The sequence below is a fragment of the Amblyomma maculatum genome, chromosome 4, assembly GCF_055883805.1.
Source record: "Amblyomma maculatum isolate TAMU_Amacu chromosome 4, ASM5588380v1, whole genome shotgun sequence".
In the NCBI taxonomy this organism is placed as follows: Eukaryota; Metazoa; Arthropoda; class Arachnida; order Ixodida; family Ixodidae; genus Amblyomma; species Amblyomma maculatum.
Genome location: NC_139347.1, coordinates 65396604 through 65408998, shown reverse-complemented (window position 1 = coordinate 65408998; position 12395 = coordinate 65396604). Strand labels below are relative to the sequence as shown.

Genomic DNA, 12395 nt, shown 5'->3' with positions numbered 1-12395 from the left:
AGAACAGAGCCTGCTGTCACAACCTCAAAAGATTTTTTTTTATTTGTGGCATCCACAGAAACTTGCTGTAAGCACACACAATTTTCAGTAACGTTTATAGAACCAGGGACAGGCGGCATGCAACACAACAAGTTGCGGAGTACTAACATCAGCTTATAGTATGGAAATCCCTTTCTCGAACAAGATATCACATTTTGCTACATAGCAACAACTCACTTAAAAGGTTTACTGTTTTTGTGCTTTTCACTCCGTGCAAAAAAATGCTAGGGAAACAAAAAGAACTGAACGGAGAGAAAAGTATGGTTCCACTAATGATGCCATGAGTAGAGTTTGTGCATGACACGGGAGGTTTGTAAGTGTTGTATAGTATAGTGTGATCCAATTAAGAGGTGTGGATAATTTTGGAGGTTTCTCGTGTCTGCTTTTGACGAACAAAATAGTAACACACAAGCACGTCTAATTAGCTTACGAAACCCTGCAAGTACTAAAGCGGTTTGTCCCCCATTCATTACCGTGGCTACGTGTTTGCTAGACCAGATCCAAAGCAAGTTGCCTGCCAACAAGAAACATTTTCTGCCATGTCAGCCATGCAACTGGCTGTAGCACTAACAACTCAAAACTATCCTCCTAGTCTTCTCACAGCCTATCTAGTCCAGTGTCCCACATCACCACACTAGAGCAAGCATGCATCTGGAGTTGGTTGAATGTACACATGCTGAATGTATATTCAAGACTCTGCACATGCATAGATGGCCTGGAATTATTAAACATGCTCGATAAATGCCTTGCCACCTCATCGCATGTGTACATTCGTTTGAGTATATAAGCGATGAAATGTGCACTGTACGCTTAGAATGGAACATTGATATGATAAAGGAAAAGACACAAAAAACTGCCCTAGCAGGAGACGATGGCCTGCTCTCTTTCATGAAGTACATTCTTCTTTTAGCTACGCTCTGGAAAAAGGCATCAAAGATCAACTAAAGAACTTCTACTATAAAGCTAATCAGCGTTCTTTTTATTCGTGTGCAGTGCCTATAATTTGAACTCTTATGAGAGACAACCCAATTTCTTTTTGGTACTGAGGATACCATCTGCTGCCACAAAAATGCATGGTGAAAGCTTATTTTCTGTGCAAGCTGTACACACAGTGAATATTTGTCAAAGCAATGCTCATGGTTGAGATAATTGGACAGCCTGAGAACTACAATGAATAACAGTACTCATAAGCCAAGTCACAGTAAAAATGAAGCATATGAAGGCCTGAGGGCACGAAAAAGCATCACTGTTATAGCTGGCAGCAATGGGAGAAGAGAAGCTTCAAAACATTCATGTGCACTGCTACTACAACAGTATAACAGCACCCAAGCTACACAAAAGAATTGAAACATACAGTGACTAGCAACACTTTCTACATGTTCTACACTGGTTTAACAAAATACCTAACTCCAGTAATTGTCTTGGTAGGAAAGGTGGCAATGGCCTTGTTTCTTGTCAAATGAATGCTATGCACTCCACAAATTTTTATAGAGCGCCAACAGACACAAAAATGTCAGGGTGCAGCTTCACTTTAGCACAATGAGGTTAAAGTTGGGTGTCTTGTACAAGGCTGTTCAAGAGAATCGCAAATAATCTTCCAAAGCAAACTTGACAGTTTGTTCAGTGCACTGGCATCGCACCTGCCTCATCAGAGAAAACAAGACAATCCCCACTTGCCAGTTCCAAAGAGTAGCATGTTCAAACACTCAAGGACTGTATAACACTTGCAGTCACATGCGCACTAATGGCGGACTGGACTTCTGCAGGAATGCACTTAATGCTACAAGATCAGATGCTGACTACGTTGACTGTCAATGCAGGCAACAATTACACGTATCTTTCCTTTTCACTGTGCAGCCATGTATAAAGAACGCCAATAAAAACAATGCAACGTGGGTAATCTTTTATTCTACTATAGTACTGTACTTTTTTTTTTTTGCAAGCATGAGCGTAGTGCATGCTTGTAAAGGTGAGAGTACTTGCTAATGCAAACGAATCTAGGTCTAAGAAAACAGCTGTACTCAACCCCAGCACCAGAGATATGACGAATGCTGAAAGCCATAGACATAAATGCATTCCTGCATCAAAAAAAAAAAAAAAAAAAGCAACGAGTGAACGCACACTTTGTCAACAACTGCTCACATTGTTCGTACCAGTGGTGGCAGTGTGACAGCAGGGCTGTAGAAGAAGGCAAATCCTTTGTGGTAAATTCACGAAAATAGTAGAGGGTGCTTCTGTACCTGTTCAAGAAAAATACTAATGTGTCATTCAAAATTTGCGTTCTCAGGCATGCCATGATGCCACAGGTACCAAGAGTGTGCATTTCCCATGACGCACTGAGATCCAATTCTGTGAACCAAATCCTGTTGTCAAGCGAAGCTATCAAGTTGAAACTTTTTTTAATGTATTTGTTTGCATCTTGAACTTAATCAATATGTATTCATTGAAACTGGAAACTTTGCAGCTTTTAAGTAACGAGATCCACGACTATACCAAGAGGTGTCTATTACTACAAGGAAGAAGTCGCTTGTTGCATGCAGCTGAACACAGGTTCACCGAATTTTTATAAATTTCTTATTTCTGGCAGCCTGGAAAGTAATAGCTATAATGATTTTTATGAGCACCATCTGAAAATCCTACACAGGCTGCTCAATACAGCCTGTTCTCAACAATGCCACAAGAAAAAAGGGACACAATGCCTTTGAGGCACGACATGATGTCCAGGTAAAGTGACACTAACATTCATTCCCTATAACAGATCGAGATGATTAAAAGCAGCTGAAAGGGCTTTCTTATGAACTGCAAAAACTTTAAATTCTGCACAGACTTGTTAATTTAGACGATTCCAGACCTCACGAGGAGCCTGCTTTTTTTTTTTATCCATTCCTTTTGGCATATTTCAATTACCCACGTATAGGTAATTAGTCTGGCATAGCCACTTCACATTCTCCACATTGCAGATAATCATTGCACCATGGCTCAGAGGTTCATTCCAAAAGCGGCAGGTTGGTGTTGGCCACAACACACAATTGTTATGAAAAAAAAAAAAAAGTGTAGTGCAAGCTGTGCCTTTTTAATTGCTAGCAGAAACCAGCCAAGCAATTATCATTCAAAGCCATCTAGTCAATGAGCCATGCCTTGCATCAGAGACAACAGAATATGCACAGTTCATAACTAAGCCTTGCAAGAATGTCGCGAAGTCGATGTTGAATTACATCACACTGCAAGACCTTCTGTCACAGAATCCACTTCTCTTTGATGACCGAAAGCTCCTACCCAATCTCTATGAGCAAAAGATGATTCTGTTTCAAGCATTATGAGCCTTTTTTTTGTTTGGTTTTAGTTTATATGATTTAATGTCCCAAAGCCACTCAGGTTATGGTGGACGCCATGGTGGAGGACTCCAGAAATTTCGATCATCTGGTCTTCCTTAATTTGCATCGACATCGTATGGCGCACGGGTGCTTTGGCTGCGGGCAGCTCCGGTGGCTACGGCCAAGATCAAAATCGCATCCTCGAGACCAGCAGTCGAGCGTCCTGACGTGGGCACTATCTTGCAAGAATATTTCAGTGACACGAATGAAATGTTAGGCACACATTAACATCCTTTGGTGTCTTCCGTTTCAAGTCCACCAGATTCAACAGAGAGGTGTCTTAGCTTTTTTTAATGAGCTTAATCTGCCTAAGCAGGAACTCTGGAAAACAGGAAACTTGTTTATCCTCATACACTGTAGCACTGTTCAAGCTGTTATATGATGTTATTTACATACAAAATCAATTCTATGCCACCATTTATTGAAAAATTATGCAAATAATTGTTCCAAACGCTTTACTTTTACTTGTTAGTTCGATCTCTGCTCTTGAAAGAACGATTATTGTGCTGCGAATTAAGCAGAAAAAAAGGTAAGGATGTTTCACTGTCAGCAATCAGGAGCACTGCATAGCTTTATCAACACAAACAAGCGAGTTTGAATAACAGGCTTTGGACTTGAGTACAATAGTGACGACATTCTTTTCTACGTTCCCACTACAGCAGTGGGAGGTGTGCGCTATACTTTCGTACAGCGTTTTGTGGCTATGCAACCAAGTTTACGGGGGTGGAGCTTCCATCACTGTGTTACTACGCCATTTAGTTCTCGCACGTCTGGCCTCAGTTACGGTTTCAGTTTCAGTTCCCTCTTTGCTTGAATTTATAGTTTTCAAGCCGCCAACAATGCAGAAATGACTTTCTATAGAATACTCAAGGCCCAAGTGAGCACGAATTGTGGTTAATGAATATCACTCGCTGCGTAGGTTGCCAAAACAAGCGCATTGCGAAAGCAGCCGGCGTACTCTTCGGGAGATTCTCGACAGATGGCGCAGCCATCCTGTTTGCTCGGTGTACAGTAGTGATATTAAGATGCACTAAAATTGTACAGGCTTGCCTTGTAGTACAATTGTGATATATAATAACGTTAGTATTTCAGTAATGGTATAATATTCCAGAGCACGATCCGTGAAATTTACGAAGGGACTATATTCTGCGCAGTGAACTGATGCGCTTTGGCTGTGTAGCTTTGGCTGCATAGAGAGAAAAAATGGTTCGGGAGTATAGTTAGAATGTACAGGATCTAGAATTTACGTTTTATTTTACTGCAGCATCCTAAATTTACAATCGGTAACAAAATGGTGGATGCAGACAGGCCACAAAATGACAGGACAACCACAAGTCCCATTTTTTCTTTGTCCCTCTGCCATTCCACTAGAAATAATGCATCCAGGAGGCCAGTACCAACTAGCCCAACTATATGATAATGTTCAGTGCAGCAGGGCTAATGATGTCATTGCTGTCAATCTTCTGGGTTGACAGTATCCACCAATCTCTACATTCTACACTACACTGCGGCGTTACAGAAGCAAAAAATAAAAAAGGATATGGAAAAGAAACAAACGAAAACTACACTAAAAGCAGTCCTTCCTATGGGGCAGTCTGCATGCAACTGGTACCTGGGTCATTTTTTATTTTAAATATAACTTGCGTGCTGATTTTCCAAACGTTACAGAGCCTTTTTTTACAGTCGCAGTAAATTGCATAGCTCCAACTTTTAGATTTTGCTCATTTCGAAAAAAATCTCGAGTATTAATATTGAAGTGCATTACGCTAAAGCAAAAACTGCACACACTTGACAAAGCATTCCTCCTCGGGCAACTAAGGCTACCTGCGTTTAAAGCAAGAGAGATCGCTTGTTCCCTTGCTGAAAATTTCAAACAATGCAAAGAGGGATCGCAAACTGAAGGCTAAGTACTTTTCACCATCTTCAATGGCAGAATGTCAAACGATAGCGCAATACAAAACATCAAAAGTTGGGCACCTACTCTAAGCGTTTCTCGGAGGGGAGGCCTCGGTACACTGGCACTTGGGGATAGACGAGAAACAACACACATGCAATCAGCATGAGGACAGAAATGCAAACTCAGGCTGCCACTGGCAACGCACGTGCCTAAATGCACAGCAGTTAAGGAACTGACGACGGTCACAACCACAAGCACCACCGACTATGCCCCTTGTGGATCAAATGACCAGCGTTCTCTGGCGGTTTCAATTCAACCTGCTTCAGCAAAGCATTAATTAGCTGCCATAACCTCTTCTGGATTTATTCACAACAAAGTGAGCAGATGGGCACAATATGGCAATTGTTAGTAACAAGAATGCAGCTGCTCATGATTCAAGACAGGCTGTACATGCTTCATGGACTCAGCCATGTTAATCCTGTGGCTGCAGTCCCCAGTGTGCCTGCGTTAACATTTCTCCTGCATGCACCAATGGGAAGTTCCTACTGTCTGTTCAACACACGGTCCATGAGGAAAGGAAGGAGTCACAAGAATATGGAGGGTAGTGACAATGCTACCGACGCCGTTCGCCCTTCTGAGTGCGCTTGCGCTCTTTCTCTTTGCGGTCTTGTGCCTGCTGCTTCTGCTTCTCACGGTTAAGCTTGTCCTGGGCTTTCTTCCGCTCGTGCTCCTGCTTGCTCTGCTCTCTCTTCTCTTTTTCGGCCTGTGCGACGTGCTCAGCATTTGTGTTCCGAGCAAGAACTGCAGCGTTGCATGTGGGCGGTGGGTCAAGTGAAAATATGCATGCTTTCAAGAATGTGGTACCTAGCTACTTCTCAAAGTGTGGAGCACCAGAGTTGCAATGCATGCATTGCTGAAACATAACTTTTGCATTATTCTGGGCTTCTACTTGGATTATTTATTAATTTTAAATACCTACAGCGCCACAAGGCATTATTTCAGGCAAGAGCAGGAGAGGGAACAATAAATAAAATTAGCGTCAGACATGCAAGCTATTATACACTTAACAGTAAAGCCTGCAACACCTCAGTTTGGCATTCTGTAATGTTTTGTGGCAGCTGACTTCATTTGCAGATGATGATGCGAAAAAAAAAAATATATATATATATATATTAGCTTTAAAATATACTATAGTGCAGCAATTTTTCTTACTTTCCATTGATTACCATGGCTTTTAGACACGGAAGAAAAAAGGTTTCCTTTCCTACTCTAATCAGCATTGCAAAAGATACATATGCAACGTCATCAGTAAATCGTACTGTGAATGCTAGTTTTGCAAGCACCATGCCAGCATATGGAATATACCACACCCAACCAAATGATTGTGTCTCCTATCCAAACTTTATATTTAAGAACATCTTTCTTTGCGTGGCTAAAATGCTTAAAGGCAAATTGCAACAAAGCTTTCTGCTCCTTAAAAGAAGCATTTTCTAGTAAAACAGGTCAAGAGATACCGCTGAAAACAAAATATGGCATTCGTAATTGAAGCGAGTGTTTCAGGAATCGCTCATAAAAACCATCTTTTTTAGAACCGAGAGAGGGGTGTCCATTACTAAGAACGATTTAGAAAGGGGCACAACAGGACGTGCAGGCACTGCACACATTGCAATTAGGCAGCTTGTTACTCCTTGTAGAAACCTCAGCAAATAGGTTCGCATTTTGTTCAGGCATTGTGAGGGATGCGAATGCTCGTGTAATGAATTTACATCACTGTCAACAAATGCAACCACTCATATGGACTGCAATTTGTGTAGCACTGTTTTCCATACCTCGGACTCGCATGCGACATACGTTCTTGCACTCTATGTGGTGGTTCATGCCTTCGATAGTTGCATAACATTTCGGCAATAGTAATCGCGGCGGAAATTGTGAAAACTGTAACAAATCTGGGACCTCCAAGCCACGTTTCAGGCTCTAGCTTTTTGCTGCACATCATCCGTGGACCATTCACTCGCAATGGTCTTAAGTTGAGGACGGTTTTTGAGAGCCCGTTTCTACATCACATCCGATAAGTCGCTTAACTTTGCGACACGCCGCCAGGTGCACGTGTCGTCTGCTACACGATTTCTGAAACGCTTGTAACCACCAAACTAGTTTCCTCAGGAGCATATAATGTTGTTAGGACTAATTTCAAGACTTGACGATTACACTAAGAGGCAACATAGCCGAAGCGATATTTCCCCAAAGTGAAATGTCATTGCAGTTTTCCTTTAACAGCACAAAGTATCCTCTCCACCTCTCGCATGTTAAGGCAAAATTAAAGCCTTTTTTCTCGGCAACCACTGCTCTTAGCTCAATCATGTTCTATTTTATTCCCCATATCTTCTCCTTTTAACTTGGTTGCGGTTACTGTTACCTTTAGCCCTCATTTGCCCCTTCTGTAATCTTTTTCTGCACCCACATGTTTTCTGCAGTTATTCAGATTAAAGCTCTTTCAGGAAAGAGAAGTATGCAGGAGACCTGGACCATTCTGGCCCGGTGCCGTTGTGTCTGTGCAGATAAAAGATGGGAGAATATCAGCACTACCTCATCCCGTTTTCCAATAGTGGGTGAAATGTAAAATACACGACATGACCCAGAGAAGAAAACTGCTATTGCTAAGTTCCTGCAGCCTGCCAACAATAAAGCTGTATGCAGATTCATTGGATTATGCACTTATTATAGAAGGTTTCGTCAAGAACTCTTCGTGGCAAAATTTAAGGTCGAAGATAAAAACAGCATCAATTTCTGGCCAGAAACAATATATACACTAAAACATCTGTTTAGCCAACTACAAAGTTACATTGTTAGTAAAATTATAAGCTTTATGCTCCCTTGCTTTTCGCTTTGTGTAAACACCTTTGTAATCTGTTTTGCACCTCTTGAAGTGAACACTTTAGGCATCAGTCCATGTCGGACAACTTTATCTAATTGCGGCACATCGATGATATCCCAAATGCCTTCAGCGCATTAGCTATCAGCACGCTGCCATCACTGAATGTAATATCTCTGTCTGAGATAACAATTCAGAGATGTACCTCAAAAGGGAAGTATTATTTAGTGCACACTAAGGAAGGGCATTATTAAGGGACTTGACATTTTAGGTTTATCTGTGGCATCAGTCTCCGATAAATTTAGGCTGATTGCAGGTGGTTGCTGAAAAATAGGAAAGCTAATAGCGCTAAGAACTTGTAGCTAAGTGTTATTCGTGCAAAAAAAATATTTTCATTATCAGGTTACACGTGCACCAGCTGTGAGGGTGTTTTGATCACAGTTCTTGACAGAGACTGCTGGCTCAATAGTCAACATCTGGAAGTATGTAGTCCAGACAGTGTTGCGCACATGCAAAAGCAAAACAAACATTTCAATCTAAGCATAGAGTAATGAAGAAATAACACAACCACATGAGACAAGAACAGAGTAAAATATGCCAGTGTTCAGTCAAACATGCCTTGCACGTTTTCTGTTTCACCCAATGGCTCTTGGGCAACCAGCTGCACTTAGAATTCCCATTTTGGCTGTTCAATTTGCTGCCCTTTTTTATCCGAGAAATGGGAGCGAATGTAAGCGGAAGAAAAAAGATAAGTCCTCACATGTAATTTGGTTTTTAAAAACTAGTTATTCTAGTGCTGTGCAAAATAATTTCAGTATTCGAGATTTAAAAAAAAGCAATAATCTTTATTTTTTATTATTATAATCTGCCCTACGGCCTTAAAGGAACAAATGAATATGCTATCACATCATGAAGGAAGATCGCAGTAAACTATGAAGCAAAGAAAGCTTGTTATCTGCAAGACATATCACATTGGTTTCATGTTTTTTTTCAGGTAAGGTAGCTTGATGAGTGGTTATTACTTAGATTTTAAGGTCATTATCAAACATGCTGTAGAGAAGAACTGGCGGAAAATGTTTTAAGGTTACAGTTCCAGTTATAATACTCTCAATGTTTGCTAAAGCTGGCTTTCTTTTTCTTTTCTTTCATTTTTTTTACAGCCATGGGTACAGTGAGATGGAGTGTGTGGCTATGACACTATAAGAACACACCTCAGCTAGGCACACACCAGGTCTTGATGAACTAGTAGTGACCGTGCTCAAGTTCTGAGTAGGCAAACATTCAGAGATTACAAATATTCAATAGATCATGTAATCTAATCCAATATTTTAACTAAGAATATCCATTATGTTATGTAATATATATCATTCAGGTGAAGGCTTTTCTTTTAGTCCATCTGAGCCACCAAAATATGCACTTTACATGTACATCCTGATGGAAAATGTAGCAATTTCGAACATGCGTGCAAACAATATTACTGTAAGTTAAGAAGGGCTGTTTTGTAGGCCAGCCGGTGATCCATACTTCAAGAAATGATTCGGTGCGGCAGACAAGGTCAAAACGTAGAAAACACACCACAGAGAGCCTGTGGTGTGTTTTCTACGTCTTGTCCTTGCCTGCCGCGCCGAAGCATTTTTTGAAGTACTGGAAGTTGTTCACTACAGTAAAAACTCCAGCTTTCCAACTTTATATACAGGCATGCGATATATGGCTGGCAAATAACAATGATCCTCCGTGGATAAATGGATGGAACTGATACTTGTAGACATACCCAAAAGGATACGCTTTGGAGCATAATGTTCCTTGTGAGTTGCTCCAGCTGCAGCAGGGTTGGTTACTGGCTCAGCTGAAGACTTGGTAACAACATCCCTGCATGAATCATCAAATAATGTCGAACTGCAAACCCATCATATTGTGGCATGAACAAATATATAAAATGCATTTTTTTTTTTTTTTGCGAAAAATTCCCCTTGACTCGGCTACTTCTCTGTGAAGACATATGCATGCAGCTGCATAATGATAAGCTCGCAGTTGCGAGCATGCTTGAACACTGATGCCACTAAAACTAATGCGCATGCGCTGTTGGAATGCTTCGCGTTCCTAAAAACCAATTACTTGAATTATATCATTGTGCCACAGACATAGATGCACACGCGCACCGCACTCCTTTCTGTTTGCTCAATACGTCTAGCTGATCAGAAACAAATTAAGCTTGCCTTACGACGCTTACATCGAAGGATCCGTAGAAACCAACCTAGTATTCGCTTCGAATCAATGTTCACTGAAAGCTCGACAATACACAACTGCATGAACTTACTCTTCTCCATCAGAAACTTCGCCGTACTGGGCAAGAATAGCCTGACGTAACTTTTGTTCCTCAAGAGTTTGTTTCTTCTCGGCAACCACGGACTTGGCCTGCTCCTCCATGAGACTCACAAGCTTCGCTTCGACGTTGTATTTGCCTGGACAATTAAAAAACGCCACGCGTCAATGAAAAACCGGCCGGCGTTCTGATCAGCCTCAATAGAGACAGTTTCATCATGCCAACCGGGAAGCGCACATGCTACCTTGTTCATCCACCCGCACGTCACCTTCAGCGGGCCGATCGTTACACTCTGACCATTTGTTAAATATTTCGTCCTTCACGTTGCCTATAGCATCCTCCTGTTGACAGAGAAATGACAAAATAAGGCTGGTGAGCGGGGAAAGGGAGCTCTTTTTTTCATTGAACTAAAGCTCGCGCGAAGCATGCGATCCCTACGCAAACTTCCGTGAGGATGCCTTGAAGAGCCTCGGACTTCTCATCTTCCGTCTCGTTCCCTTCGAGGATGCCTGTAATGTAGCTCCCAAACACATCTGGGTCAATGTTTAAGGCTCGCAACTTGTCGGCCAGCCAGAGTTCGAAATCTCCGTGGACAGCCGCCATGCTGACCGCGGACATCTCGCTGCTCCGCCTGCTGTCTGCTAAATTGGTACCGTATTTTCCGTATTGTGATCGGGTTATGAATACAGTGTGCTTTCATGTACCCCTGGTTAAAAATATGAGTGCTTCCAAATCAATGTATTTTGCATTTTTCTTGCTTTACTTAGCGCTAATTAAAAATCGCTCTTTGAAGCTTTTTTGATTATCCGCTAGAGGAACGCTGCTATCAAAACGCGTTTTGGTTTCGTTTTTATTGGTTCTTTTCCATCCAGAATGTGTTTTCTGTGTCGCGCTTAAAAGCAGGCTTCCTTCATTGTTTTGTAAGGCCGAACTGGCAGATTTCTTCACACAAACCTTTTCTCGATAAAAATTGTCCTGCCGCGATGTCAACATTTTCGAATGTTGACATGTCAACATGTCAACATTCTTAGACTTAGCTTAAAATATGTCCTGATGCAACGCCATCAGTTCATAATAAATAACGTGATGTATTAATTAATCAATGCAAATGAGTTAACTCGTAAAATATGGATTAGGAGATGCCCCCCCCCCCCCCCCAAACACTTTTTTTTTTTCACTTCTTTTCTATTTATTTATTATTATATATTATATATCTGCGCCTTAGCTTCCTTGGTGCAGATCTTTACAATTATTTTTGTGCGTCATATTTAAGCTACTTCAATGTACTGCGCAGTATTTGGTTTATTGGCTCAAGAAGGGTTTGACTTGATTTTATACATACAATTTCAGCGTATTATATGGAAATGTACCGCATCTGAGCAAAACAACAAAGGCGTTTCAAATATGTGACATAGTTAAAATCACGAAAATGAGTTCAAAGTTGGAATGAATTTGCAGTATATGTTTTATTTGAAGGGATCGAGGGCATCGCAGGTAAATTTGAAGCATGGAGTTCCCTTTCGTTAGGCGTTGATTGCAATGCAACAGTGGCAAAATCGAACTATAAGCATATTATATCATTGCCAAGCTCTTTGTTTCAAGCGCACAAAAGAAGTACTGTCCGCATTGCTCTGGAATCAAGGTGAATAGCGACAGCTACGCTACCGTTACTATTATTTGGACGCGCACGCCGAGGTAAATTATCCTTTTTATCAAGAAACTCCAGTGGGCTTCAAAGACAGCACATGGGAGCGGAAATTTTTAGTGCGGTACCCTCGTAAAGGCGTCTGCCGTGTGTATGTGGTCGCTCTAATTACAATATTAGCTAAAGAAAGACAAAAGGTGCTCACCAACCCTCTCAAACTGGCACTTATTTGTTGATTTGATTGA

General features: G+C 41.3%; 1 protein-coding gene across 2 annotated transcripts; it reads right to left on the bottom strand.

Moving 5' to 3' along the window:
• Positions 1–14: 14 nt before the first annotated feature.
• Positions 15–11151, bottom strand: LOC146191276 (coiled-coil domain-containing protein 43). Of its 2 annotated transcripts, none has more exons than XM_084601784.1 (5): positions 10944–11151; positions 10750–10846; positions 10500–10644; positions 9954–10051; positions 15–6111 (listed from the first exon to the last, which is right to left on the bottom strand). In XM_084601784.1, the coding sequence occupies exons 1-5, from the start codon at positions 11121–11123 to the stop codon at positions 5924–5926; spliced, it is 708 nt and encodes a 235-aa protein (XP_084457910.1). In that variant the 5' UTR covers positions 11124–11151; the 3' UTR covers positions 15–5923. The 2 variants fall into 2 exon arrangements, with proteins under 2 accessions (XP_084457910.1, XP_084457911.1); XM_084601785.1 differs by having other exon boundaries at positions 9966–10051; positions 10944–11150.
• Between the last annotated feature and the right edge of the window lie 1244 nt (positions 11152–12395).